At 53.8% G+C, this 27,758-nt stretch overlaps 2 protein-coding genes across 2 annotated transcripts; one reads left to right on the top strand and one right to left on the bottom strand.

Moving 5' to 3' along the window:
• Positions 1 to 1,448: 1,448 nt before the first annotated feature.
• ATF5 (activating transcription factor 5) lies at positions 1,449 to 5,346 on the bottom strand. The gene is made up of 3 exons (XM_033127427.1): positions 5,210 to 5,346; positions 3,572 to 3,868; positions 1,449 to 2,800 (listed from the first exon to the last, which is right to left on the bottom strand). Exons 2-3 carry the CDS (start codon positions 3,747 to 3,749, stop codon positions 2,139 to 2,141), a joined length of 840 nt encoding a protein of 279 aa, XP_032983318.1. The 5' UTR covers positions 3,750 to 3,868; positions 5,210 to 5,346; the 3' UTR covers positions 1,449 to 2,138.
• Positions 5,150 to 27,758, top strand: NUP62 (nucleoporin 62). The gene is made up of 2 exons (XM_033127426.1): positions 5,150 to 5,284; positions 24,796 to 27,758. The coding sequence occupies exon 2, from the start codon at positions 24,860 to 24,862 to the stop codon at positions 26,417 to 26,419; it is 1,560 nt and encodes a 519-aa protein (XP_032983317.1). The 5' UTR covers positions 5,150 to 5,284; positions 24,796 to 24,859; the 3' UTR covers positions 26,420 to 27,758.

Genomic DNA, 27,758 nt, shown 5'->3' with positions numbered 1-27,758 from the left:
GTCGTTTGTGGTCAGTGGTCTGCAAATCAGTGTACGAAGCTGGGGGCCGTCTACCAGTGGCTTGCAAACTTTTCTGATCGTGACTCACGGTAAGAAACCATTTCATATCAAGTTTCGTGAAATACCACCGTCCTGCATGTTTTTTCTAGTCTATTCCGGTATTTAAACGCTGGTCAAAATCCTTCTGATTCCCTGACTATAATGGGTGACCACCTGCACCATTTTTTTCCAGCTCACAAAAATTATGAAGAAAGCGTTAGCACCCAGGCTCTGGCCCCTCCAGACCCGGGGTGAATTCTCTCATTTGTGCCCACTCGGGTCCAGCGGTGCCATCCCTGACTTCCAGATAAGTCACCTGGGCTCAGAGAAGCAGACTCCTGTCTACTGCCACACAGGATGTGTAATGCCAGCTTCTGCCTCACTTCTGGAGAAGCAAAAAAACATCATTAGATGCTCCTAATCTCACTGTTATCGGGTAAAGTTTAATTTAGTCCTTTCTCCATTTTTGCTAGCAAGGTTGAACTGCACTGGCCTGCAATGGACAACGTAAATTACTGACATTGCAGAGTTCAGGCTTAAAATTGCAAGTCCTCATATGTAACAAAAGGCTACAGGCTAAGCTATCAAGGGTGAACAAGAATTAAACTCATTCCCCTGGTTTATGGAATTACAAGTGTCAAACAAAAACAAATTGCGGGAGGATGGGAAGCATGAAGTTTATTCTGGAGTGATGGCGGAACTGTTTTTAACTAGATAGAGGTGGTGGCTGCACAACACTACGAAAGTACTAATGTCAGTGAGTTGCTCACTTTAAAAATGGTTCTTCATCCAAAACCTAACAGTACCTTCCTTTTGCATTAACTGAAATAATGTCAACTGCTTAAAATACTGTCTGGCATCAGTTGGTTAGATCGTGGTGCTAATAACACCAAGGTTGCCAGTTCGATCCCCACACGTGCCACTGAGTTGTGCCCTCCTTAAAAAAAAAAAAAATAGTGCCTGCCACATAGTTGAGCCCTCAACAGATAGATGTAGGGGACCATCCCCACTATGGCTACCAGGCCATCTCCCACTTACCTCCCAAATACCCCTGGGAGGCTTTCATCAACAAGGGGCTCCTCCACATGGGGTACCCCACAACTCTTGTTGCAGCTGTCCAGCCCGTTTTGTTTGCGTGTCACCCGTTTTGGTGTGTGATGAGGGCCATGGGGCGCTGGCACCTTTAGCTATCCTTTGTTTTGCTATCTATGTAAGTAATTAAGGGTCTGAATCTAAAAGTGGGTCTTGCATCATTACCAGTTCAATCAGTCCCATCGTGACCTGGGCCGTGTACCAAGTGTTGTGTGCTTGACCATAAGTACTATCTGTTATTTCTATTGTCATTGTCTTTGGCTTACAACTGCCCTCTCCCAACTTCTTCTCTCAAAGACAAGACGCTCAGACCAGAAGTTATTTATTTTATTTCCACCACAACCCCCAAAAGGATCGCTCCCGCCCTCTCTCACCTAGATGCAGCCCCTGCCCCAACACCTTCACAAAACACTGATTTCCTCCCAGAGCTAAAGTGAACACCCACTCACCAACTATGGCCACACCCACTCTGCCCAGCTCCCCATCTGCCTCCAGAGCCACCAGCTCTTCAAACTTGCCTACCTTTTGGCTCCCTGCCCAAATGTAGTTTCCCAAGGTCAGCTCGCTTGCTTGTTCTGCTTATGTTATTATATGGGTGCCATTCTTAAAACCCTCTCTGACTTATTCCCTAGACGGCTCTCCTGTGCTCATTTACAGTCATTCTGCACAGCTTTCTGGCCTCACAGCCCCGTTCGAGAGCTGGTTTCCAAGCTCTCCCCTGCTCCCTGAACTCCCGGGGGCCTCAGTCTCTCAGCTGTCACTTGAAAAGTGTAGGTGTTGACTAAGGCCAAATGATCCATGATTCTGAGGAGAAGGGGAGCAACATGGACAAGAAATGGACAAGAAAGGAGACAAGGATAAAAGGAGAGAGAGAGAGAAGGGGGGGCTTTGGAAAGAAGCTAGAGGCAGAGGGATGATGGGGGGACCCTCCCATCTCAGCCCCAGAAACAGAAGTGAGCCAGAGCCGGAGACCAGTGCCCCCTACCGCCCGAAGCCCTGCCTGTCTCCTAGCTCTTGCGGGTCCTCTGGCTTCGAGCCTTGTACACTTCGATGAGCAGGTCCTTGACATATTGGATCTCCCGCTCCACAGACTCAGCCCTCTCCCTCAGCTCCCGGTTCCGTGCCTCCAGCCCCTGACACTCGCCCTCCAGGGCCTCACCCTCTGCCCGCTTCCTCTGTCTGTACCTCAAAGCAGCTGACTTGTTCTGGTCTCTCTTCTTTTGCTTGCGGTCCCCTCGAGTGATGGCAGGACTGGGGTAGGGGGCTGGGCGAGAGGTTTGAGGTAGAGGAGGGCGCTGCTGTGGTGGGGGCATGGGAGCCAAACCCGAATCCCCCTGCCCAGCCTCACTGCGGCAGTAGATGGCCAGCAAGTCTAGGGTGTCCAGGGCAGGGGGCTGGTGGAGGTCAAAGGTGGGGGGTAGGGGGACAGGGAGGGAGGGTGCCGCTTGTGGTGGTGGCTGTGGTGGTGGGGAGGATGGTGGGAGGAGTGGGGCATCAAGGAAGAAGTCTTCCATCTGCTCCAGCTCCTTCTTGAGGAGCGAGGCCATGGCTTCCAGGTCAGGGGAGGGTGGGGAAGGTGGGGGAAGGGCACCTGAGGGTAAGGGGGGCTCCAGAGGGAGAAGGGCTGTAAAGTCCACCCGTTCAGTCATCCAATCAGAGAAGCCATCACCTGGAGGATTGGAGGAAGACAACCAATGAACCAGTCAAACGTCTAACCAGTCAACTAACCAACCAACCAACTAACCAGTCAACCAACCAACAACCAGTGGACCAGCCAACCAATCAACTATCTGATTCAGTAACCAACCAATCAACCCTTTTCACCGACCAATCAATGAACTAGTCAACCAACCAATGACCAAAACAAAACAGTCAACCAACCATTTCTTCAACCATTCCAACATTCTCTTTACTGAGTAACCCACATCTGTGATTTGATTTACTTTCTAGTTTCTTCTTAAAACACAAACTCGATCACACATACACAATACACCCTGTTTCACCTTTAATTAATTATTGAAAACCCACTATATGACAAGCATTGGGGACACACTAAAGGAATAAAATAATCCGTCTCAGGGCTTCTGCATATGCTATTTTCTCCACCTAAACAGTTCTTCCCTTGGGTCTTTTCATAGCTCATTCCTTCCCATCCTTTAGGCTTCAGCCAAAACATTACCTACTTGGAGAGGGTTTCCTGGCTATGGACTTTAAACTAGGTCCACAATGTCATTTTGTAGCTAGAGTGTGAGCTCCAGGAGGGCAGGGATGTCAGTCTTGTTCCCAGCTATATCCCCGGCACCTAAAATAGTGCCTGGCATATTACAGGTGCTTAATAATTATTTATCAAATGAATGTATGAATGAATAAATTCTCCCTCCTTCTGTCTTGTGCCCCACACCACAGCTCCACACCACCTCCATTCTTCACCTGTCCTTACCTGCCAGGGGCTCTCCCCCCCCTGGAAGCCCGCCCTCCAGGGCTCCCCCAAGGACCTCATAGGGGCCCAGGGGGGCAGGGGCCAGGGGGAGTTTCCCATAGTCTAGGAGCCAGCTCAGCCCGCTAGCTGGGAGCAGGGCCCTGTCCAGCTCCAGCCCCAGGGTGGCCAGGAGTGACATGGCTGCAGCACAGGCGCTGGGAACCAATGGCAATGAAGGAAGCTGCACCAACAAGTGAAAGGAGGCTCTGGAGGTCGCTCAGTTGGCCGAAGACAGGCACCAAGGTGAAAGTGGAGGACCTACACGTGTGAGACAAAAGTGGGCAGGGTCATAGGCGAACCTCACTCACCGCCAAAGTCGCAGGGAAACCAAGTTCTACTCCCACATCCCGGGGGGCAGGGGGCGCTGAGGGGGGGGACCCCTCCCTTTCCCTTCCAACTGGGTTGGGACTATGCCTCGCCCTCAGAATTCTAAATCTGCCCTTTCCCCAAATCTGAGCCCCACCCACTCCCAAGGGGATTCTCTTTAGGCCCGACTTTATTTTCTTCAAAATTCCCGACCCAATCCTCCAATACAGAAACATAATGGTTTCCCAAGGGAATTATCTTAAGCCCTTCCCACCCACCCCATAATATTCCTTCAGTAAAAAAAACTCAGTCCCAGGGGAATTTTCTTCCAGCCACACTCCTTTCTCTAAAATACTTCCTTTAGGCCCCACCCCCTCCCTAGGTCCCATCTCAAATCAGTTCCCAGGGGAATTCGCCCTGCCCCACCCCTTCACCAATGTTATCTATTCAAATCCTGCAGGGACTACCGTTATTCCGCCCCCCAGCCCCGCCCCACTATCTTAGCTGCACCCCTCCCCCGCAGGCCCCTATTATTTCTCCAATCGAAACCCCACCCCTCATCTAACGGTTCGCTTAGCCCCGCCCCTTCGCATAATACTCTCCCTAGCCTTATCGTTCGTCAAGGCTGAGATCCTAGCTCCACCCCCTTGTCTTTACGCTCTGCCTTCTACCCAGTCAGTGTAAACTAGCACCCGCCCCAGCAGATGCCTGAATGAAAGGGAGAGACGCTATGCTGCGCGCCTAAGCGATGTGGAGCAGGCGACTAAGCAACGTGGACCAGGGAAGGTGGAGGTGGCCAGCAGAGAACAGCTCTCTACGCCAACCTTCCACACTTGGCTCTCTCGCCGAGGGCCAAATTTGGCGCAGCTCCACCACCAGAACGGTCCCATTGTTCTCACGTCTACGCGGGGGGGCGTCAGTGCGCATGTGCAGCCGCCTACTGCCAGCCCTTCGCACAATATGGGCTCTGGTGGGCTGACGCGCATGAGCAACAGCGCGAAGACAGACTCGTTCCGGAAGAAGGAAAAAAAAAACTCTCTGAGGGCTGGTGCGCAGGCGCAACCGTACGCAGGCCATCTATAAACGCCAACGCAAGAAAAAGACACCCTCCCCCACCATCGGGCCGAGTACGCATGCTCGGCCGCGCGCCCATGCTGGTTTTCCCTCTTCTGCGCCTGCGCGACCGTGATCCCTCACTTTCGTCTCCCCAACCTCCAAGCCTGGTGGTGAGGGCCGCGAGCTTCGAAACGGCGGGAAAGGCGGTTGGAGAGGGAGGGGTGAACGGTTACTCACTCCATGGCTGTGGAAAGGAGAGGCAGCGGCGGCCTCGGCTGAATAAAGAAGGCAGGAGCGAAGAGCGCAGGCGCGGTGAGCGCGGAGACGGGCGGGGGGCACGGAGGGTTCGCAGCTACAGAGCCATGGCCGGGGCTTCGCGGGCAAAGGCGGCTTCGCCGTAGTGTGAGGAGAGATCGTGATCTGAGGATGGGGAATGTGGTGGCCCCGGGGAGTGGGAACAGATATATCTCGGGCGGCGCAGCACGGGACCGCCCGGATCCTTCCGCGCCCCGCCTCCGCGCGGTCCAACCCGGAGGCGGGCCTGGCCCCCTCCTCTTGGGCATCCGGCCCCCTCCTCCTTTCGACCCCTGGGGTTTGGCCCTCCCTTCCCGGTGGCTCTACGGTTCATCCCCCTTCTGCTGGCTCTGGCCCTCCTGCTCTCTCGATCCTAGGCCTGATTTCCTCCTCCCTGAGACCCTCACTGGTGAATTTCTCATTTCCTTTCCCCTGCTTCATGAATTTCCGGCCGGCCACACGCTCATCTCTGCTTTCCCCAACTGCCTGCTCACGCTGAGAACGCTTTTTGTGGGTTAGAGTCCCGCGAGTCCCAGCCTAAGCTCCATTCTAATCACATACCTGCCATGCTGGTCTTGGGCAAATAACTTCTCTAGCCTCATAGATAGGGAACTATCTATAATATTAGAATAACCAACTCTACCTAATGGGGTTATTTGTGAGAATTAAGGAAGTCGATGCCTGTGAAGACCTAAGCACAAAGACCCGCTTATACGTGTCTGTTCAACCTATTTTATTATTAATAGGAACTCGGGGGCCCCAGTCTCACACCCCCACACACGCACTCCCCGCAAAAGCCTCAGACACTTGACCATCCAGTACCAGCTAACAGGTCGTTCTTTTGTCTCCGTTCCTCCAAGGTGTCAATTTCCAGCCATCCCCACCCTCCCCCATTCCAAGTAATGGCCGCTCAGCCCCATCCTGGTGTAGGGGTGCAGAGAATCTGGCATCATCGCCCCCACTCCATCCTTTTCTCCCTCCCCTGCCCACCTTCCCTCAATCCTTGGCCGCAGCATTCCTTTCAGGCCAGTTGTTTCATTCTTCTGGCCCTGCCCCTCTCCCTGACTTCCTGAGACGCCCCCCAGTGGATCAGTCTCCCAACCCTGCCAAGAATGGGGGGACTTCCACTTCCATTTACTAAAAGAGAGCGAGCTTCCTGGCCATCTCCTCCCTGTGCGCTGGGTCCTCTGCCAGCCCAAATGGGTGTGGGTCTTTTCTCTGCTGCAGAAACCTGTCTTTCCCACCCTGCATCCATCCACGTCAAGACATTACCCTGGAGTTCAACCTTCATCACTTCTGTGGCAGTTATGAGACTGAAGCAAGATCCAGAGAAGGTGGGGGAACCCTGATCTTGAGAGTTACGTGGGCAGTAAAGAGAAGCGGGCTTCTGCCTTCCCCCTGGTTGCATGCAGGAAGTCCTTGGCATCTGAGCGCTTTGCCTTAGGGCACTTACCGTCCTCTCTGCCAGTATTTGAGCACTTGCCCTATATTTCCTCGAGTCTGTAGAGGCTCCATTATTACCTAGGCAGCACAGAGTAGTGGTTAAGACATAGATTCTGGAGCCCCGTTATTTAGGTTCAAACCCTGACGCACCGCACTTACTAGCCTTGTGGTACTGGCAGTTTCCCTTAGAAAGAAGAGGCCATTAATGGTACCTGCTTTTTAGGGCTGTTATGAGGATTAAATGAGTTAATCCAGGTCAAGCGCTTAGACTAGTGCCTGGCACACACGAGGTGCTATACACATAAGGGGTGGTGATGGTGGTGGTTACTGAGGTGGGATATATTTTATCTCCACTGCTAAGCAGTTAGTGCTTTAAAACTGTGATTGGTCTTCCACCTTTTAAGTGGAACTTCAGGACCGATCTCTTCCTACTTGTCAGTATAGAGATTTGAGCAAGACCAGGCAGGGTTAGGGTAGACGATTGGACAGACTGCTGGTAGTCGGATGGCACAGGCGCGCGCGTGCGCACACACACACACACAGTTTTTCTGAGAAGACCTTCTAGGTTATGTGTGGGAAGTAGGTAGAGTTGTTTTTTTTTAAATAAACTATTTGGGAATAATTCTAGGTTTACAGAAAAATTGCAAAAAAGATAGTGTACAGTTTCCATATACTCCTCACCTAATTTTTTCCATTGTTTTCATCTTACGTTACTGTGATACACTTGTCATAGCTGAAAAACCAACATCTCATCTGTACACGTCTATTAACTAAACTTCAACTTTATTCTGATTTCACTGGTTGTTCCCTATAGTCCTTTTTTGTTCCAGGATCCTGTCCAGGTTGCCATATGACATTTGTCATTGTGTCTCCTGATCTGCAGTCGTTTCTCTGACTTTCCTTGTCTTTTATGATCTTGACAGTTTTGAGGAGTGCTGGTCAGATATTCTATGGAATATCCCTCAGTTTGGTTTTGTCTCAGAGACTGGGACTATCGGTTTTTGAGGGGACGGTCAGGTAGGGTATTTTTTAATAACCAGAAAGGAGCTTGCTCAGTATGGGAGTCGTGCTGCGGCTGTGTGAGGTGTATGCCGACTGAGAAGGCCGTGGGGCAGGGATCCTGGTTCCCTGTCCCAGCCCCCGTACCGCCTTCTCTCTCTAGCTGTCCTATTCCACCCAGTTCAACTCTGATGCCAACTGCCCCACCCAAGCAGCTTGACTCAGACCTGCTGGGTGGGGGCCAGTTCTCCAGACTCAGCTCTCTAGCCCTTCCTGGCATATTCTAATTTATGGGCGGTGGGTCATCAGTGGCTGCCTGTGAGCCTGAGCCCTCGCTCATGCCCACCCCTGACCCGGACCTGTGGCCCCTCCAGGACTCAAACGCCTCAGCCTCCCCCACCTTCGCAGAGTAACCCAGCCTTTCCTTTCCAACTCGAGCTGGGGCTGGAAGCGTGGGTGGGGCTGCTAGGGACTCTTTTTCAGTGCGGAGAGACCACGCTTAGGGAGTGAGGTGGAAATTGCAGGCAGGTTGCATCACCCTGGCTCTTTGATGGGGAGGGGGGTGGGGGGATTCTCTTGGGACCCCTGTGCACCTGGCAACAGGCTCCTGTTTAGCGGAGTCCTGGATCTGGAAGCGGCCCCAACACAGCAAGGGAGGGTTGTGGAGGGAGAGGGAGAGTAGCCACCGGTGCAAGACACTGAGAATCTGAGACTCAATGCCAAGGAGTGACCTCAGATCATAGAGGCTAACCCACTTGTCTTGCGGGGGGGGCAAGCCTGAGGCCCCAAGAGGTGAAAGGTGTTTGCACAATCAGACTGCTAGTTAGAACCAGGTCTCCACAACACTGCACAGCTTTCAGGGCCTTACAGGCCCCAAGGAGAGTCTGTCTGCTCCTCTCAGATAGATCACCACCCCCCATCCACCCCCAGCCCGGGGCATAGCCTGCTGGGAGGCCACCAGACCTGGACCTTCACCTTGGGTTTGCTGCTGCTCAGTTGCCAAACTCTATTGATTCTGACTTGCGTCTCCTCACTCCTCTGTCCTAGGAGGCCCTCCTCACCTGCACTGTTGCAGCAGCCCCTCCCTGGTTTCCCAGTTAAGGTGACAGCCCGGCATGATGGAAAAGGCACTGAGTTTGCAGCAGATGGACCCAGGTTCCAAACCCACACCACTTAGTCCTGGCTGGCAATGCAGGCACGGTCCTTCCTCTGCCTTAACCTTGGCCGCCTTCTGCAAAGTGGGTCGGAACAGGGGCTGTGAGCCAGCCTGTTAAGTTCACATCCCAGCGCCACCACCGCTGTGAGCCTTAGCAAGTGGCATCTTCTCCCTGTGACTCAGCTTCCTCAGCCATAAAATAGGGATAAGAGGACCCGCTTCACAGAGTTGTTGTAAGGGTGAAATGGTAAATGTATATAAAGTTGCTAGAATGGGGCCTGCCGAGTAATGAGCATTAGTCATTTCTCTAAGGCTTGGGGTGCTGGGGGGTAATGGGAAAGGAGGGAGGTAAGGCCAGCACTTACTAGCTCAGGGATCTCTACGTGTTTGTTTCTCTTCCTGTCTCCACCACACTTTGTTCTGCTTTCGTAGCCACCTGACAGACAGATGTCTGCGTACGTGACTGTTTCCCTGAGCACGTAGAAGGCAAGGTCGGCACCTTCCTTATTCCCAGAATCGTTCCCCACAGCCCCCAGCCCTGTGCTGCTGCCTCGGCAGGCATCGGTTCACTGTAAATAAGAGCCGCTCGTGCACAGAGGCTGGGAAGTCGGGACTGTAGTCCCTGAAGAGGCACTAGGGCAGGTATCTGGGTCATGGAGGCTGGGGGCAGGGGTTGTCGGTATGCGTCCTGGCAAACAAGGGCAGGAAGGCCAAGGCCAGCGCCCTTGGGGAAAGGGCAGCGCAGTGCACAGGTCCGCCATGTGAGCCGGTGGCTCAGAGGCTTCCCAAGCCCCTTCCTTCCCCTCACTCCGCTGTGTCTCCGTCGGCAGAAGCAGCCACAGCTCTTAGAACCTAGTGAGGCCCTGCACTGCTGCACCAGCTCTGGCTCCCTCCGTGGACAGCTTCTGTTTTAGTTTCTATCCTCACTGCTACCGTGTTTCCCCGAAAATAGGTAAGCCCCAGTTAAGATCTCAGCCAGATGGACACATTTAGTACGTTATGACGATGTTCCAGAAGAAGAATGATATGACTGTATTTGAATAAATGTAGATTGTTGTACATGAAAAAATAAGACATCCCTGGAAAATCAGCTCTAATGGAGCAAAAATTAATATAAGACCCGGTCTTATTTTCGGGGAAACACGGTATAACAAATTACCGCAAACTTAGTGACTTAAGACAACACGTATTTATTCCCTTGCAGTTCTAGAGACCAGAAGTGTATAGTGGGTCCACAGGGCTGCCTCCCTTCTGGAGGCTCCAGGGGAGAATCCACTTCCTGGCCTTTTCCAGCTGCTACAGGCCACCTGCATCCTTGGCTCGTGGCCCCACCTCGTCACCCCAACCTCTTCCGTCATCACATCTCCTGTTTCCTTTCTTGATCTTCCTGCTCTCCCTCCTGTAAAGACCCTTGTGATGACTTTCGGTCCTGCCCAGGTAATCCAGGATAACGTCTCCTTGGCAGGGTCCTTCATTTACTCACGTCTGCAAAGACCCTTTTGCCACGTGAGGTCATATCACAGGATCTGGGCACTAGAAGTGAGCATCTTTGGGGGGCCATTATCCAGCCTACCGCTCTCCCCTCTCAGAGCCTCAGTTTCCTCATCTGGGAGATAAAGGTTGTGGCCAGCCCTGCGGTTCCCCTTCACGTGCCCACAGGGACTGACTGTAGGAGGAAAACGGCTAACTGAAGGTCATTGACGACATAATGTCCTGGAGCTCTGGACACCATCACTTAACCCTGTGTGGCCTCCAGCAAGATACATGCCCCATGTGCCACTGTGGCCTCGTCCGTAAAGTGGGGGCAATAGCAGAACCCTCTGGAGAGGGCAGTGGTGAGGACCACAGAGAAACTCTGAAAAGGTTGAGAGCAGTGCCTGGCTCAGTCAGTGAGCTGTCCCCACGGAGCTGCAGGCCCTGTGTTCCAGGCGGGCCAATGAGCCGGGACCACCCGAAAGGCACCGGTGCTGTCCAGGGGCAGCCCATCCTGCTGGGCAGCTATGCCGGCTGGTGGCGCAGAGCTGCTGCCTTCACAGAAGTTGGAAACCGAGATTTTTCTGTGAGATCCAAGTTTTAAGAGGTTGGCGAGTAATTCAGAGAAAGCCCGGCAAACCACAAGTGTGGCTGCGGGCCTCCCCGACCTTTGTGCTCAGTGACTTCCCCAACGCCCAGACCTGTAACCCTCCCCGCCCGGAGCAGAGAACAAAGGGAACCCAGTCCTCATTCCGCTCGTGGGCCCCACCCCTCTGCTGGGCTGACCAGAAGGGAAAAGGAGCAGGGCCTGCGCAGACAGCCCAGACCCCTAGAGTCCAGGGCGGTGTTTGTGAGGGGCAGGGGTGAGTGCTCCCGAGACTGTCCCTGAGGGGCAGGTGCCTGCTTGGGGGTGGGGCTGGTATCTTATTACCCCACCTGTCGCTTACCAGCTGGCCTTCCCCTTGCCCCAGGAACACGTGTGGTTGCGCAGCTTGAGTGTCTTGTTCATTGACAGGACCTCAGAGCAGCTCAGTAAGGGGGTGTTAGAGGCCTTGCGGGAGCTGGGCTGGGTTAGGTGACTGGGCAGCTTCAGGGAAGCGGGGCTTCGCTCTCGATCGGATGCTGGCAGGGAGCCGGGCAAGGCCATGGCTGGTATCGTTATGTTCTCCGGAGGCAGAGGGTGAGCAGAGCTCATGCTCCGCTTAGTTAAGGGGCAGCATCACCTCCGAGCCAGGGGCGGAAGGTTTGGTCATTTTTGTGCTTTGGACCATGTTCGTGTTTTTGTCCGTGTTGAGACATGATTCCGAGTGGTCTTGTTTTTGTCTCGGTGCATCAGGGGCCGAGTGGCCTTGGCTGATGTTGGTGTTCCATGAAATTGTTTATGACCAACAAGAGGGCACCAGGGCCTGCCTGGGAGGGCTGCTTTTCCCTTGCTCACAGCAAGCGTGCTCGTGCTACCCAACGGGGGAGGGAGGGAGGTGGGCAGCACCTAGGCCAGGGGACACCTGGGCACAGAGGAAAGTAGCAGGGCCTGGACCCAGCCGGCACCCTCTGGCCAGTACCACTCATAGTGGGAGCTGAGGGGAGCAAGCGAGAGGTTGAGGCAGAGGCAGGGAGCTACAGGGGGAAAACAGGCCCCCAGGACCCCCGAGGTGCCCCCTCCTCAGGCTTGTGGGGACTGCACCACGGAAAACATTGAGTCCGTGGCCAGCAGAGCCCTGAGCCTCGGCCTGGTCAGTTCAAGAGCCCTTTGCCCTTCTCCTCCCCCTCCTGCCCACCCCCACCGAGAGCAGGAACAGGTTCCTGGGGGCTGGGCGGGAAACAGCAGCTGGTGTCCCCCTCTTCACTGCAAGCCACCAGGAATCCAGCCTGTAGCTGAGGGAGGCAGAAGCACTGAGTTGATTGAAGAGTGAGGCCTAAACGAGTCTGGAAGGTGATGGAGATGGCCAGAGGTGGCGTTAGAGAATGGCAAGGGGCCATCGGGCGTGGCGCACGATGGGCTGTGTGAGAAAATGTCCCTTTGGAGAGTCTCAGACAGCCTGGGTCAGTCCTAACTACCCGTGTGACTTGGGGCAAATTGCTGAACTTCTTTCAACCTCAGTTTGCTCACCTATAAGGTGGGAACACTGATGGTTCCCACCACCTCGTAAGGTCATGAGTCAGTGCAGGTAAAGCACTGCAAACAGGCCCCGGCACATAACGTCCTGAAGCGTTAGCGTGTGGTTGATACCCAGGGACAGGTAAGGGCTGTGGCTGGTTCTGATTCTCGGCATCAAAGCCACCTTGTTCCCACCTCTGGTGGCTTTCACCGGGTTCCCAGAGAAACCATCTCCATGGCAACAGTCTGCCACAACCTGGCTGGGACCTTTGTCTCCGTCCCCCACTGACAGCACTGCCTCTCCCCTGGGACACTGGTACTGAGTACAGGAGAGGGCCAAGGAGGGAGCACAGGTGTGTGGGTCTCCTCGAGTCTCTTGGCCCTGGTGCTTCAGCCCCTCTCTAGGTCTCGAGGCCTTGGCGTTGTGTCCATGCCCAGTTGCATTTCCCGTGAAGCCCCCAGATGGCCTCACGGCTGACTGGAACATTTCAACTCCAGTCTCTTCCCTAGCCCATGCTCAACCAGGTTTCCTCATCTCCAGATCACGTGTCCTCAGAAGAAAGCGTGATCCTGTCTTCTGAAACTACTCTGCCCAGCCCTTGCAACCTCTGCAGCCCCTCTTTCTTCTCTCAGCCCCTTGCCAGCATCGCATGCTTAGTTGGTTTGTTTAATGGCTTTATGGAGGTACTGTATAATTCACATCCATTTATTAAAGTGTACAGTTCAGTGGGTTTCAGTATATTCACAGAGTTGTATACTTACCACCACAATCCAATTTTCGAACATTTCCCTCACCTCTGAAAGAAGCCCCATCCCCATTGGCAGTCATCCCCACTCTCTCTCTCCCAGCCCCTGGCAACCACTAATGTGCTTTCTGCCTCTATGGATTTACCTCTTCTGGACATTTCAGATAAATGGAGTCATAGGTGGTCCTTTGTGTCTGATTTTCAAGGTTCATCCATTTTGTAGCAATATCAGTACTTCATTCCTTTTAAAGGCTGAATAATATTCCATGGTATATTACATTTTATCCATTCATCAATAGATGGGCATTTGGGTTGTTTTTACTTCTTTCCTATTACAAATATGCATGTACAAGTTTTATGTGGACGTGTGTTTTCATTTCTCTTGGGAAATACCTAGGAGTGGAATTGCAGTTAGTACCGGGCACAAAGCAACCCCTGGATTTGTTAATTCCGTTGACAAGCATTTACTGAGTGCCCACCATGGCCTGCAACTGTTACAGACACTGGGGGTACAGCCCTGGAAATCACAGACAAAAATCTTGCCCTGTGTGCAGTTCACGTTGTGATGGGGAGACAGATAGTAGGTGAGATACATGGTATTTCAGATGGTGCTAGTCCTAAGGCTAGCCAGGGAAGACCTCACTGAATAGGTGACATTTCCTCAAAGACCTGAAGGGGTCAGGGAGAGATCCATGGAGACATCTGCAGGGAGAGCCGTCAGAGGGAGGGAGCAGCAAGTGCAAAGGCCCTGAGGCAGGAGTTCTTTAGATGCATGGAGGCCTTGGAGACCAGCAAGGCCGGTGGGGCTGGAGTGGGTGAGAGGGGCAAAGAACGATTGGAGATAAGGGCACCTTTTGGCTATTGTGAACATTTGTGTACAAGTTTTTGTTTGAATGCCTGTTTTCAATTCTGGTAGTTTTTCCTTGATCACATTTAAATAACACTCTGGGTTTTTGAGGGTGATGGCCAGGCCATGTTGTCTTTGTTTGCCCAGCACAAGGCCTGTCCTGTCCTAAGTCTCAGTGAATGTTTGTTGACTGACTGAATGAGGTATATTTGTGAATTACCCAACACGAGCTGGTACACAGTGGGTGCTGAATGGTTAGTGCTTTTATCATTATTTTTTAATTAAGGCAGTTGATGTATCAGATTGCCAGAACTTTCCTAATCTCCGGTGCTGGCAGGTTGTAGGGAAATGGTTGTCTCGGGCACTGCCAGTTAGAATAAAAAGGGCAATTTGGTAGTCCCTGGTAAAACCAAAACGCAAGCCTGCGTTTCTGGATCTCTGCCCTGGAAACGTGCCTGTGCCTGTTAGCACCATCTGAATGCCCTCGGCGTGTGTGAACGTGCCTGCTGCAGGATTGTTCATCATAAAGGAAAATTGGAAGCGTCCTGAGTGTTCATCAGTACAGGCACGGATGAGTAAAACGTGGGGTGGGTATACCATGGACTGATTGCCAGCAGCCGGAAGGAATGAAGAACATGTTGGGAAAAGGACAAGTTGTAGAGTGACATAGTGTGATACACTGCGTAATCGGAAAAATACGTGGATAAAAACATTTCCTCTGGCTGTGAATACACACAAATGCATAGATAAAAGATACATAGCAGCTTCCGACAGGGATTACCTCACAGGTGTGGGGACCAGGATGGAGGATAGAGATCAAGGGGACCTTAGCTTTGTCGGTAATGTTCAAAACAATATTTTAACGAAAGGGCTGATGTATTAATTGTGTAGTTAATATATACAAGTTAAAAATGCAGTTAAGTAGAGGGGAAAAAAATCTTTCACTACAAGAGAGAAACAAAACAGTTCCTGGCATAAAAAAAAAGTACCCAGCACCAGAGTATTTCTCAGATCTCTTCCAGTCCTATTATTTGATTTAAGAGTGGTGGTTCTAGAATCTTCCTTACTCTTCTGGTTGTATCCTGACTTGTTTTCCACACACGCCTTACCTGATTTGTTTTCCCCGTGGGGGAAGTAGCTGTTTGTCCCTCCACCTGAGCTCCTTGGGGGACAATTCCAGGCCTCAGGAGTGGGGAGGAGAATGGAATTGCTAATTAGCCGTGAAGTGACTTCTTGGGGGTAGAGATAGTATTTTCAAGGGATGGACGGAAGAAGAGAGGAGGTTGAGAACCTGTGAATCCAAGAAGCATTTAGGTACCACCTGCTTCCGGCCACCCCCAAGGCCGGAATGTTGGCACCTCCCAAGTCGGCTCTCCTCTGAGAACCTGCTTCCTCCTGTCCAAGGAGGGTAATGGGCCTGCTTAGAATGCTTTCTAAGTGGAAAAAGGACAGCGCACCTGGCGCACAACCTTTTGTGTACAAAGGGAGGGGGTGCAAACCGTGCATTTGCTTAAATGCATAGGAAATCTCTGGAAAGAGGCACGAGAAACCTAACAGCTTGTCTCCAGGAGTGAGAACTGGTGGCTGTGGGGACAAAGGGAGGGTGGGTGGAGACCACAGTATTCCCTTTTGATCTTTCAAATGTAAAACCATGTGAACAAACTACCTATTCAGAAAAAGAATTTAGCTTTCACTTTAAAAACAGCCAGCGCTGTGTTATTGGGTAGGTTGAGAAACGCAACACGTAGGATGAAGCCTCCTTGGTAGTTAGCACGCCGCCACGCTGGGCATCTAAACGCGCAGTAAACCTGGAGGGATCCCTTCACAGGGCTCAGCCCGGCGACAGGCAGTGAGGCTTCCATGGCCCCTCCCCCTGAGGAGCAGACAGACAGACACGCCCCCAGGTTTTGCTGAATGCAAGTGGGTTATACCCGGGGGGCTGGTCCTTGGGGAGGAGCAGGCGAGAGGAAGTTAGGACTGGGGGTCCCAGGCGGGCTCCTCCATCTCCCGTCCAGGCTGGGGACACCTGTGCTGTGGCAGAGATGGCCTTTAGATGGAGGTGAGCGCTGAGGTTTCTGTGCTGCTGATCTGCCTTAGGAAAACAGTTCTGCCCCTCTCGGGGGCTCCTGCCAGAGGGGTTGGCCATGCCCACCAGCAGGATGGTTATACACGAGCTGGACAGAATAGCCCAGGCCACCACTGGCTCCTGCAAGTCTCCCCCCAACTCCCAGCAGCCTGGGTGAGTCTCTGAAAACAAATCAGAGCACGCTCCTGCCTCAGCCTTTGTGCCGTCTCTCTGTCCAGTCTCTTCTTCGATGGGCCAGTAGAGACCGCCTTGGCTAAGAGCTGGTTAGCACGCCGTTCGTTGCTTATCACTTGATGTCCATTTTTCGAGGGCCTGCTCTCTGAGCTCCTCTGTTCCCAGAGGCTTTAGAGGGTTTTTCAAACAGCTTCAAGAGGTAAAGTATTTAAGAAGCAGTTGGTGGACTTGGGGCAAGCAGGCGCGGAGTTCTGTTTGATATGTTGGTGAGACAGCCCAGAGGAGTGATGGTGAGGGCAGCAAACAGGAAGTCCCTGCACTAAGCGTGTGTCAGAGGTACCAGCCGGGCATTGGTACCAAGCTGGGCTGATGGTGGCCAAAGGCCAAGGTTCCCCGGGTCTCTGATTTTTCCTCTTTTCCCTCGTCTTCCCACCTCTGTGCTCCCCTCCCTGTCGCCGCCTCTGCTCTCTCAGCCAGTGGTTGCACTTCCTCCAAATACTAAATAATTCCAAGGGAAAAGTTCCCCCCAGAGACAGCTCCTGTCCTTCCTGGGTACTGTCTGGTCTCAGCATTGTCAGCAGTGCCACCCGGTGGCTGTGGGCTGGATGCCAGGAGCCTTGCTCCAGTCACTTCCCAGAACCTGCGTTAATAATTAACATTTCCTGGGCCCTAAGGATACACCAGGCATGTGCTGAGCGCCTGGTGCGGATCAGATGTTTCCTCTTCACAAAGACCATGTGATTCACAAGCTCCATCCCTCGTTTTCAGATGCGGAGACTGAGGCACGGGGGACAAGACTGGCATGTAGATCCCAGGGCTAGGCGTAGCACAGCCAGGGCTCAGGCCGACAGGCGGTGTATTGCCAGGTGACTGACAGAAAAGGACAGGCAGAGGCCCCTGTCGGAGCGCACAGAAATGCACAGTCTGGGCTTGTAATGCCAGCTACAGGCCTGCCGTGCCAGGCCCCGCCCGGCCCATCAGTGGACAAGCAGAGCTGGGTTCATATTCCTGAGCCCCGTCCAGGAGCCCTCAGAAGTTGAGCCCTCAGGCTGGACTCCTGGCTGCCCAAAATGAAGTAGCGTTTCTGTTATAAATGAGGCCATGGCGGCTCTCGGCCCCAGTGGATGAGTCTCGTTGTGGGAGGGTCACTCAAAGCTTCTGAGGGGAGCAGATGAACGGCAGTAGTGGCGTCAGGAAGGAAAATGGTGCCATGGCTTTGTCTTCAGTAGGGGGACTAGGCTAGCAGTCTCCCTCCGTGACGGGGCCCCCAACTCCACCTCCTCACAGCACGCTGCTGTACAGAAGCTGGCCTTTGTCTGTGACTCCCTCTGCCACCCATCTGCCCAGAGGACCTTATTCATCCTTTAAGACGATTCTGTCATCTCCTCCTCCCCTGCCCCAGGCAGAACTTCAGATTTTAGCCCCAGAAAGATCGGGATTCTCATCCTGGGACGAACGTTGGCTGCCGTGTGACCTTGGAGAAGTCATGTCACGTCTCTGAGCCATTTCCCATCCACGGAGGGTTCGGTGTGCTGCTATCTAGTGCTCCTGGCCCAGGACCAGTCACATAGGCAGTGCTCAGTCAATGGTGGTTAGCAGCTATCAGTCAGTCGGTCAGTTACAGTCACTTTGAGTGCCAGCTGCATGCCAGGCACTACCCTACGTGCTGGGGGTGCAGCTGTGAACAAACGGGGACGTTCTGCCCGTGGGACCAACACCATCACCTTCACCTGCCCTCCTCAGTGCTCTTAGGCCACCTGGTCCCTTTCTCCATCACAGATGGCATGTCATTGCTGGGTGTCACATCCATGCCCCTGATGAGCTCGCCGCTGTGGGAGTTGCGGGGCAGGGCCCGGATTTTCAGAATCACAGCTCACTGTTCTTTCCACACCAGCTCCCCAGCTGCTGGGGCCCAGCTGCTGCCGCCCAGCTGCCCCCTCGCCCCGATGCAGAGACAGGCCCCATTACCTCTCACTCCAGCCTCTTGGTCAACCCCAACTCCAGCATGTGTTACCCGTCCACTTATCTAAATTGAGTTCCATCCTGTTCTTCCTCCCTCCCTCACCCCTGTATTAGGTTCCTGTTCCTGCTGTAAAAAGTTATCACAAACTTTGTGGCTTAAAACACCACAAATTGATGCTCTTACAATTCTGGAGCTCAGAAGTCTGAAATGGATCCACGGGCTGTATTCCTTCTGGAACCTGAGGGAGAATCTATTGTTTTGCCTTTTCCAGCTTCTCAGGGCCACGCGCATTCCTTGGCTTGTGGCCCTTCCTCGGTCTCCAAAGCCAGCAGCATAGCACGTCTTCAGCCGTTCTCCCGTGGTCACATCTCCCTCTGACTCTCCTCCTTTGCCTCCCTATTTCACTTAGGGATCCTTTTGATTCCACTTGAGGGCTTGGTGACAATGACACTTGCCCCTCAGCCACACTGGCCGCCTGCGGTGTCATCCCACCCAAGGACTTTGTTCTGGCCACCCCCTCTGGCTTCCAGTTTGCCTCAGCTAATCCCCTCCCCCACCCGCGCCCCTAGTCCCCTTTCCTTGCACTACTTTCTCTTGTTCCTCGAGCTTAGCCTCTTCCGACATGATACATCATTTCTTTGTGGCGCCTGTTTTCCTGGCTGTCTCCCCTGCTGGACTGTAAGCTCCAGGAGATCAGGGACGCCTCTGTCTCGTTCACAGCTGTATTTCCAGGGCCTTGAACGGTGCCTGTACATTAGGTGCTCGAAAATATTTGTTGTATGAATGAACATTGTGCTGCAAAGGAATTTTTTACTCTTTGTGACTCCCTCTTCCCTCCCCCGTCCCCTGAGGGATGGGCCTTTTTTCTAATCTATGTGTTGTCATCACTACAGAGTGGGGCTGAGCATATATTTAAGTTAGGAGTTGGAGTTGGCACAAGAACTAAAGAGAGAGGTAAGGTGAGTGGACCTGGTGAAGCTGGAGGTGACAGCAGATAACCCTGGTCCCCAGCTGGGGGATGGGTTGTGTCTGTAGGTCAGAATCCTGGGTGGGTCTTTCTCTGATTCTCCTGGGCTTGGAAGGCGAGTGGATGTGCTTTGGAAAATGGGCATAAGTGGGGCAGGCGGCTCAGCCAGTAACTCCCTGGGCGACCCCGAGGCAGCTCCTCTCCCTTCGGGCCTCAGCTTCCCCAGGGGCGAACTGCAGATGGCCGCAGCGCAGCCCAAGCACGCCTCCCACGTTTTCCAGGAAAAGTCCATTTCTCCAGTCTCTGTTCCTCCTGCTTCCCCTGAGCTCTGTCAGCTTCTCTTGCAGGAAAGCTCGCCGCTGTAGTAAGGGTGGGGACTCAGCTCATCGTGGTGTTTGTGCAGCCACGTTTGTGAGAAATCCCGAAGGTCCTGGATGTTGATGGCTTTGTTAATTAACCGGGACAGACCCTGCAGAACCGTCACTTCATTTCATTCTGGCGCAGACCTACACCTTTCCCACATGAGGTTCTCTCTCCTTGTCCCCAGAGTTCTGGTTCAGGCCCTGGGCTCTTGGCCTGGACCATCACCCAGCCTCCTGCCAGCCGCCCACCCCTGTACGTGTATCTGGCCGTGGCGTCCTCCCCAGCCTTCAAGCCCCTCCATGGCTCCCTCCAAATGAAGTCTGAGCCGTTAGCATGGCATCTGTGGCTCTGCCAGCTTCTCCCCTCGCATTACGTGCCACAGCACACAGCTGTCAGGGATCGCCAAGACCACCCTCAGGTCCAGTGGTTCTCTCGCAGGACTCAACTCAGCAAAGCCGTTAGACTCACAGTTACAGCAAAAGGATAGAGATTCAAATCAGCAAAGGGAAAAGGTGCACAGGGCAGAGTCCAGGAGAGACCAGGTGTGAGCTCCCAGTTTTCAGTGAAGTCCCACGGACAGCGTGTAAGCCTCCCAGCCGCGATGTGTGACCACACGGACAGAACGTGGTCCACCGCGGCAGCCTTGCTGTCCAGGGTTTGCATTAAAGGTCAGGCAAAAGAAATAGTCACATAGACATAGAGTACCTGTGTGACTGACCTTTGTTACTGTCCCCAGCCCCTCCAGAGGTCAAGCTGATAACGTGGCCAAGGCCCCACCTTAAAGACACTGTCAGGCAGGGTACCCCAAGGGCTTAGCCGTGATCTTGAGGGGCTGGGCAAGAGCCAGTCCTTTGTTTGGAATGTGCAGGGTTTGGACAAGCCAGGCCTGCCGAGTAACCCGTCAGCACACCTGTTTCAGCCTCTCTGCCTTCACCAGGCCCCTCCTTTCCATCTCCTGGCTGATCCCACATCCTTCAGCACTCAGCTTAGGCATGTGCTCCCTGGAACCCAGGCCGGGGTACGAGCCTTGTCCCTGCTGCCCTCCCCCGTCCTGGAGCCCTGGTATTGAAGCTGACATTTGCCTGTCTGGCCGCCTGGAGGACAAGGGGCCATGGCTTAGAAACCTCTCTGGGCTCCACTCTCCTAGTTTGTAAAGTGGACCTGCCCCACTTCAGGAGTAAGTGAGCAAGAATGCATCTAAAGCACGTAGAACAGGTGGGAGCAATACGTGTTCACTGTTGTTGACAGAGCCCTGCCATCTGGGGTTTGAAACAGATGAGGCATTTAATAAATGGTGAACCATTAAACCAGACAAGCCCCCACAGAAGATAGTTTTTCTTGTGGTTTTTTTAATAGTATAAAAAGCAAAGAACTTTCCACCCCAATATATTTAAAAAAAAAAAAAAAGACAAAAACTTTCTATAAATGCTCTTCTGGAGAATTTTAGCTGTAATTTATTAATAGCAAAAGCCCTCAGCAGCTGAGGTCCTGAGAGTCAAGACACGTAGGTGGCTGCTAACAATAAACCCAGCTCGAGGTCGCTCTGTAGTGACAGGTGTGTTCTCTCATGTAGGAAGGGCTCTGGTGCAGGACCGGGCGCCGGTGGGCCTGGAGTCCCTGACATTTACTGTGGCCTCTTAAGAGTAGATGCCTTTCTCAGAAGAGCTTTGTAAAAATGCGAAGGCCTGGGTCCTGCCCCCGTCTTTGATCTGGCCGCAGTCAGTACCTTTTGAACGCTGCCAGGTGCTAAAGCGCAGCGAGTGGAGAGCCACTGGCTTAGACCAGGCAGCCCCACCAGTAGTGCGGGCGGCCGGCACCTCCCCAGAAACACAGCTGTGTGGAGGAAGAGACCCAGTGAAAAACAAGGGTCTGCAAAGAAGCAGGGGAGCAGTGGAAGCTGGGGTGGGGAGCTACAGTAGGTTTTCCTGAGGACACCTCGAGAAATAAAACTGGGCCTGAAGGAGAGGGAAGAGGAAACAGGACTCGTGGACTCCTTCTCGGAGCCGGGCACTTGGCTTCTCGGTTGTGACCTTGTTTGTTCTTCATAGTGGGAGGGGGCTGTCCTCATTACAGATGGGGAAACGGAGGCATGGAGAGGCTCAGGAGTAATTTGCCCCAGGGCCCTCAGTAAGTGGCAGAAGCAGAATTCAAACCCAGATGGTGTCCTTGTGTTTGGAGACCAACTTTGGGTCTGAAAACGGGGGGCTGTCTTGCAAGTGAACTGCACGGGCTGTTTTAGATGAAGGGAAAATAAGAACATGAAGGTGTTAAATGGAAGCTGGGGTACAGAATGGAGGCCATGCCCCAAAGCAGGACTGCTTGCCTTGTGACCAGATGGGCCCGTTAATGAAGTAGAAATAAAGGCAGTGTGCAATCCAGAAACCGGAGCGCAGGGCCCGCTGTGGGATGAGAATTGGCAAGTTCCTTCAATCTGAGCCTGTCTTCCTGGAACCATTTACGCTGGGGCCCTCATTCCAACCTACCTGGTAGGACAGTGAGCTCAGGGCCTGGCCGGGGAGACTCCACAGCACAGGGCGGGGACATACAGCTGGGATTAGCTGTCCAGAAATCCCCGTCTCTGCATTGGAACTGGCACTTCTCATCTTGCAGTTTGAGGACCCGCTGAGCAGTGGCAGCTGACTGTGAGTTCATATTAGACTTGAGGTCAGCCACAACTCCCAGTTCTTTTCTGTGAAAACCTCTTCACAGCTGGGTGTCCACAGCCCCTCCTACTGAGTTAACCCTTTGCTGCCCACCCTTCCTCACCAGCTTCCAGAGGCTCTCACCAAAGTGAAAATGTGAGCATGTGCCTGCCTTTGCCGGGTGGCAGTGACAGCACCCGAGCGAGTGCCCTACCGTCAGCCACACTTCAGTGTGGTAGCTGCCGCCCCACTTTCCTGATGAGAGAACTTGAACCCCAGAGAACTTTGCTGCCCCTTGTTGAGATCAGAGTGGCACTGAGTCAGGCCTCACTTCTGGCAGACACGTTCTGCTTCCCAGCTGTATTCATCAGTTCTGTGGCTGCTTTCACAGGTCATCGCAATGTGCTGGCTTAAAACAGTGCACGTCAGTTCTCTACAGTTCAGATCAGAAGTCCGAAATCAGTTTCATAGGGCTGCAGTCAGGGTGTCAACAGGGTGGGTTCCTTTTGGAGGCTCCAGGGAAAATGTTTCCTTGCCTGTTTTTTTTTTAATAGGAGGGCGCAGCTCACAGTGGCCCACGTGGGGATCGACCAGCAACTTGGTGTTGTCAGCACCACGCTCTAACCAACTGAGCTAACCGGCCATCCCCCTTTTCCGGCTTTTTTTTTTTAGTATATCTCCTGTTGAAGCGAGCACTTATCCAGCTTTTAAAGGCCGCCCAAGTTCCTTGGCTCATGGCCCTGTCTCCAAGTTCAAGGTGCATCACTCCAACATCTGCTTCCATTGTCTTGTTGTCTCCTCTAGTCCAATGTCGCTCTGCTCTGTTTTTTAAGGACGTTCAAGATGACATTTAGGACCCATCGTTTAATCCAGGATAGTCTCATCTCAAGATTCTTAATCACATCTGAGAATTCCTTTTGCCACATATGGTAACGTATTCCCAAGTTCCAAGGCATCTTGGGGGGACCATATCTTTGGCGTGGCTCTTCAGTTGTGTTTTTCCATTATACAAACAGACTGAACATTTGGAAACTGCTGCAAATTAAGAAGGTAACAGCCCGCGTGCGGTCCCATCACCCAGACACAGCCCCGTGCACAGCTCAGTGTATTTCCTTCCTGCCCTCTTTCTTCATAGTTGTTCTGTTTTCCACAGCTGAGCTCACATTGCTCTAGTAAATTTGTATTCTGCTTCGGTCCCTTTGCTGTCATTTCCTACATCTCGTGTGTGCTGTCGGAGGCCATTTCAGTGGACATACGCATGCATGTCTTCCCTTCTGTCTGTTATGAACTCAGCCCTCTAATTGGGTGCAGGGAAGTGCCTGAATCCGGTGGCTGCACTGGGCCAGAGGCCTGGGGTCAGCCCCTGGCTCCACCCCATGCTAGCTGGGTGACCCTGGGTAGACGGCCGCAGCATCCAAGCCCCCGTTTCCTCATCTCGGATATGGAGACAGAATCCCTGCCTCCCACAGGAGTGAGAGGGCGCATCCGAGAGCAGCCGTGGTTCTCTCCCAGGCGCGCCTCCCGGTGGCGGCCATGGGTGCTCACCTGTGACCAGTTACCCCAGTCACCTCCATCCCTGCCCCCTCTGGCCCATTCCTCATCAAGTATCCTTTGACTTTCCAGCTAACAGATGGTTCTGCTCGGGGCTTTTTTATCTAGAAACTACAGAAATCCAGTCAGTTTAAACTGGTTGTGATGACTCAGAGCTTCCTGGGAAGATGGAGTGGGGCTGGCAACATGACGGGATCCTTCTGGGCATTCATGCTTTCTCTCCCTCCCCTGCTGTTCTCTCTGGTGGCTGCTCATTGTCTCCCGAGGCAGGTGGCTGAGAGGGTGGGGGAGGCCCAGGTGCACATCCTCTGTGCCATGCACCTGCAAATGAGGGCGGCCACCTGCTCTGGAGTGCCTGGGGACATATCGTAGAGGAGTCTCTGGCTGGCCGACTAAGGTTTCCCTGTCTCCTTGACTCAATCACTGCCAGGGGCTCTGCCTCCCAGCGCTCTGATTGCGCACTTGGGTCTCATGCGCCCGAGTTAGAGGGAGGGTGGGGGGTGCTCCAACATGCCCTCCCTCCTAAATGGCGAGGGGTGTGCCCGATGGGGCCTTCGGGGCCCCAGGCCCTGCCGTGCAGCTCAGCGTCTGTCTCGGAGGTCCACGAGGGTGTGTCCTCTGCCTGCCTTGCAGTCAGCAAGGACACCTGGGGAGCAGCACCTGGGGTTCTTTTGTGTGCTTCTAGCCCCGCTCACCAGAAGCGCCTCAAGTCTGGCCTCCTCTGGCCGAGGTCCGTTCAGGTGCCTGCCCATGGGCCTCCTCCCCCGAGGCAGCAGGGCTCTCAACTGCTGAACGTGGCTGTGCGGTCCCCAGCACATCGAGCTGCTAGCGCCTGGCCCCCGCCACCTGTCCTAGTTTAGCAGGGCCTGGTTAGTGCCAAGGCAGGAGGAGGGTGGCCGCATGTTCTAGCTGTGGCGTCCCGCCGCCCTCCAAACCACCCTGCATCATGCCACTGAGCTGTTACCTTTCCAAAGCCGCCATCTGATCATGTCACTTCCTCTGCTTTAAAAATCTTCCCAAGGTTGCAGACGCTGACGGATTTGCTTTGGGAGCCGGAGTAGCTGCTGCCACGAGAGTCTGGAGCCATGAGCGGGTTTAATTTTGGAGGCACTGGGGCCCCCACAGGCGGGTTCACGTTTGGCACTGCAAAGACAGCAACAACCACCCCTGCTACCGGGTTTTCTTTCTCTACGTCTGGCACTGGTGGGTTTAATTTTGGGAATCCCTCCCAGCCAGCTGTGAGTACCCCTTCTACCAGCCTGTTCTCAATTACCACCCAAGCGCCAGCGACACAGACCCCAGGATTCAGTTTTGGAAGCACAACTCCTGCTGCTGGAGGAACTGGATTTTCCTTAGGGCTCAACGCTCCAAAGCTAAACTTGAGCAGCACAGCTGCCACCCCGGCCCCAGCGCAGCCCGGCGGCTTTGGGCTGGGCAGTAGCACCCTCACCAATGCCATCTCAAGCACCGTCACCTCCAGCCAGGGCACAGGCCCCACTGGCTTTGTGTTTGGCTCCACCACCACCTCCGCTGCTCCGTCCACCACACCCGGGGGCTTCTCATTCACAGGTGGAAGCACATCCCAGAGTGGGGGGACCTCCAGTTTCAGTATTGGCTCGATGGGGACTTCAGCCCAGCCCACAACATTGGCTGGGTTGTCCTTCACTCCAGCCACACCAGCAGCCACTGGAGTGGGGGCCACACAGCCAGCGGCTCCCACACCCACTGCTGCCACCACCAGTGCCGGGCCCACGCTCTTTGCCTCACTAGCCTCCGCTCCAACCTCATCCACCAGCACTGGGCTCTCGTTTGGTACCCCAGCAACCACTGCTGGAACGTCGGGGGCTGGAACGCTGAGCTTCAGCTTAAAGGCTCCTGGAGCAGCTTCTGCTGCGGCCATAGCCACGTCCACCGCCACTACCACATCCACCTCCACCTCCAGCTTTGCCTTGAATCTAAAACCCCTAGCATCGGCTGGGATCTCCAGCAATGCGCCCTCCACCATAACCGCTCCGACCGGCCCAGGCGCAGCCACTGGGGTGTCCGCCAGCCCTGTGATGACCTATGCCCAGCTGGAAAGTCTGATCAACAAGTGGAGCCTGGAGCTGGAGGACCAGGAGCGGCACTTCCTGCAGCAGGCCACGCAGGTCAACGCCTGGGACCGCACGCTGATCGAGAACGGGGAGAAGATCACCAGCCTCCACCGTGAAGTGGAGAAGGTGAAGCTGGACCAGAAGAGGCTGGACCAGGAGCTGGACTTCATCTTGTCTCAGCAGAAGGAGCTGGAAGACCTGCTGAGCCCACTGGAAGAGTCAGTCAAGGAGCAGAGCGGGACCGTCTACCTGCAGCACGCGGACGAGGAGCGTGAGAAGACCTACAAGCTGGCTGAGAACATCGACGCGCAGCTGAAGCGCATGGCGCAGGACCTCAAGGACGTCATCGAGCACCTGAACACGGCCGGCGGCCCCGCCGACACCAGCGACCCGCTGCAGCAGATCTGCAAGATCCTGAACGCGCACATGGACTCGCTGCAGTGGGTGGACCAGAACTCCGCACTGCTGCAGAGGAAGGTGGAGGAGGCGAGCCGGCGCTGCGAGGGCCGGCGCAAGGAGCAGGAGCGCAGCTTCCGCATCACGTTCGACTGAGCCCGCCGCCGAGCCCGCGCGCCAGCCTGCGGAGCCCGGGCTGCTCAGCAGGCTGTGCAGCCATTGTCTAGTTTTTGTGTGTGATGAAATACTTGTCTCTTCTTTTCAAATAATTGTGCTGTTGAGAGAACTGTTCTGTGGTTAGACTTTTCGCATTTTACGTAGAAATCATCTTAGTACTATGGTCGGGGCGGCAGCCTCGGAGGAGTGCTTTCTCTGTGTATCTTTTGTGTATCCCTGACCCTTTCCTCCTGCTGCAACCACCCACCTCATCCTGCCTGCTCCAGCCAAGCGCTGAGAGCCATCTGTCTCCTGGGCAGGGCTCCCGGGGCGGCCTCTCTGTCCAACACATTCATAATGCAGGACTCCATCCTCGGGGAGACAGCAGCGTAGTGGGTGACGTGTCCATGTAGAAAGGAACCCCACATGTAAAGTGACTTGTGACTAGAACAGACTGCGGGATGGAGAATTTCACAGGAGACAGGTCAGATGAGAGATTTGAACTAGGTGTTGCAAAAAGGGTCAGATTTGAGCCAGGGGGCCTTCACGTTGCCCGACGGACACAGCTCCGTCCTCCAGGTCTCCTTATCTTGGGCCTCGCTCTAGCCGCTGTGTCAGATGGCCGTCCTGTAGTCCCCTCACCACCCTGAGCTTGCACTTCTGGTAACGCTTTTGCCACATGTATTACGCCCAGCTGTTTACTTCTCTGCCTCACCGATAGATTGTGAGCCCCTGTGGGCAGCAAGTATTTCTCCTTCCCTTTTGTGTCCTCAGCACAATCCCTGGCCCATTTACCGAATGAATGAACAACAGAGATGAAGTCTACCATAAAACCATCCACAGAATGCGGGCTGAAATGGCCACGCTGGCAGAGGCGGCCATAGGCGTGGTTGCGAACTTGGCGTTGCCAAAGCAAACTTGGTCAGTTACAGTGACATCCGGTGTCCAGGAAGGAGAAGTCAATCCGTGGATCTCGTGTCTGTCATATTTGTCTTTCCACTTTGCTGCACTCTGAAATGCCTAGGACTGTGTGTCACTTTCCTGAATGGAATAAAATGTTTTGCAAAACAGAAAAAGGTTGCTGTTAATGTGGGTAACTTAGAAGGAGAAGGTTCCAGAAGACTGTCAAGTGGGATGCTGTCTGGAACTCAGAAACAAGCAAAATGAAACTACATTGTTTAGGCATTCGTACACACGCACAGACACACACATCATGGATTCCTCTGGTGCTGATGGCAGAAGAGGAACACATGGGCAAACCTGTTAGAGGTCACATTCTGGGTTATGTCTTAGAATACACATAAATGTCATCTGTCACCATCCCTAAGGCAGTAACAGG

The sequence above is a fragment of the Rhinolophus ferrumequinum genome, chromosome 15 (assembly GCF_004115265.2).
Source record: "Rhinolophus ferrumequinum isolate MPI-CBG mRhiFer1 chromosome 15, mRhiFer1_v1.p, whole genome shotgun sequence".
NCBI classification, from domain to species: Eukaryota; Metazoa; Chordata; class Mammalia; order Chiroptera; family Rhinolophidae; genus Rhinolophus; species Rhinolophus ferrumequinum.
The sequence above is the reverse complement of the archived record's forward strand: the minus strand, read 5'-3'. Positions and strand labels throughout refer to the sequence as shown.

What these genes read in the sequence shown, in the direction of transcription:
- ATF5 (XM_033127427.1), bottom strand. Translation starts at nt 3,749, where the DNA reads ATGTCACTCCTGGCCACCCTGGGGCTGGAGCTGGACAGGGCCCTGCTC. An exon ending in GGGGGGAGAGCCCCTGGCAG is followed by an intron (nt 2,801 to 3,571) that starts GTAAGGACAGGT and finishes CCAATCCTCCAG; the next exon opens with GTGATGGCTTCTCTGATTGG.
- NUP62 (XM_033127426.1), top strand. Translation starts at nt 24,860, where the DNA reads ATGAGCGGGTTTAATTTTGGAGGCACTGGGGCCCCCACAGGCGGGTTC.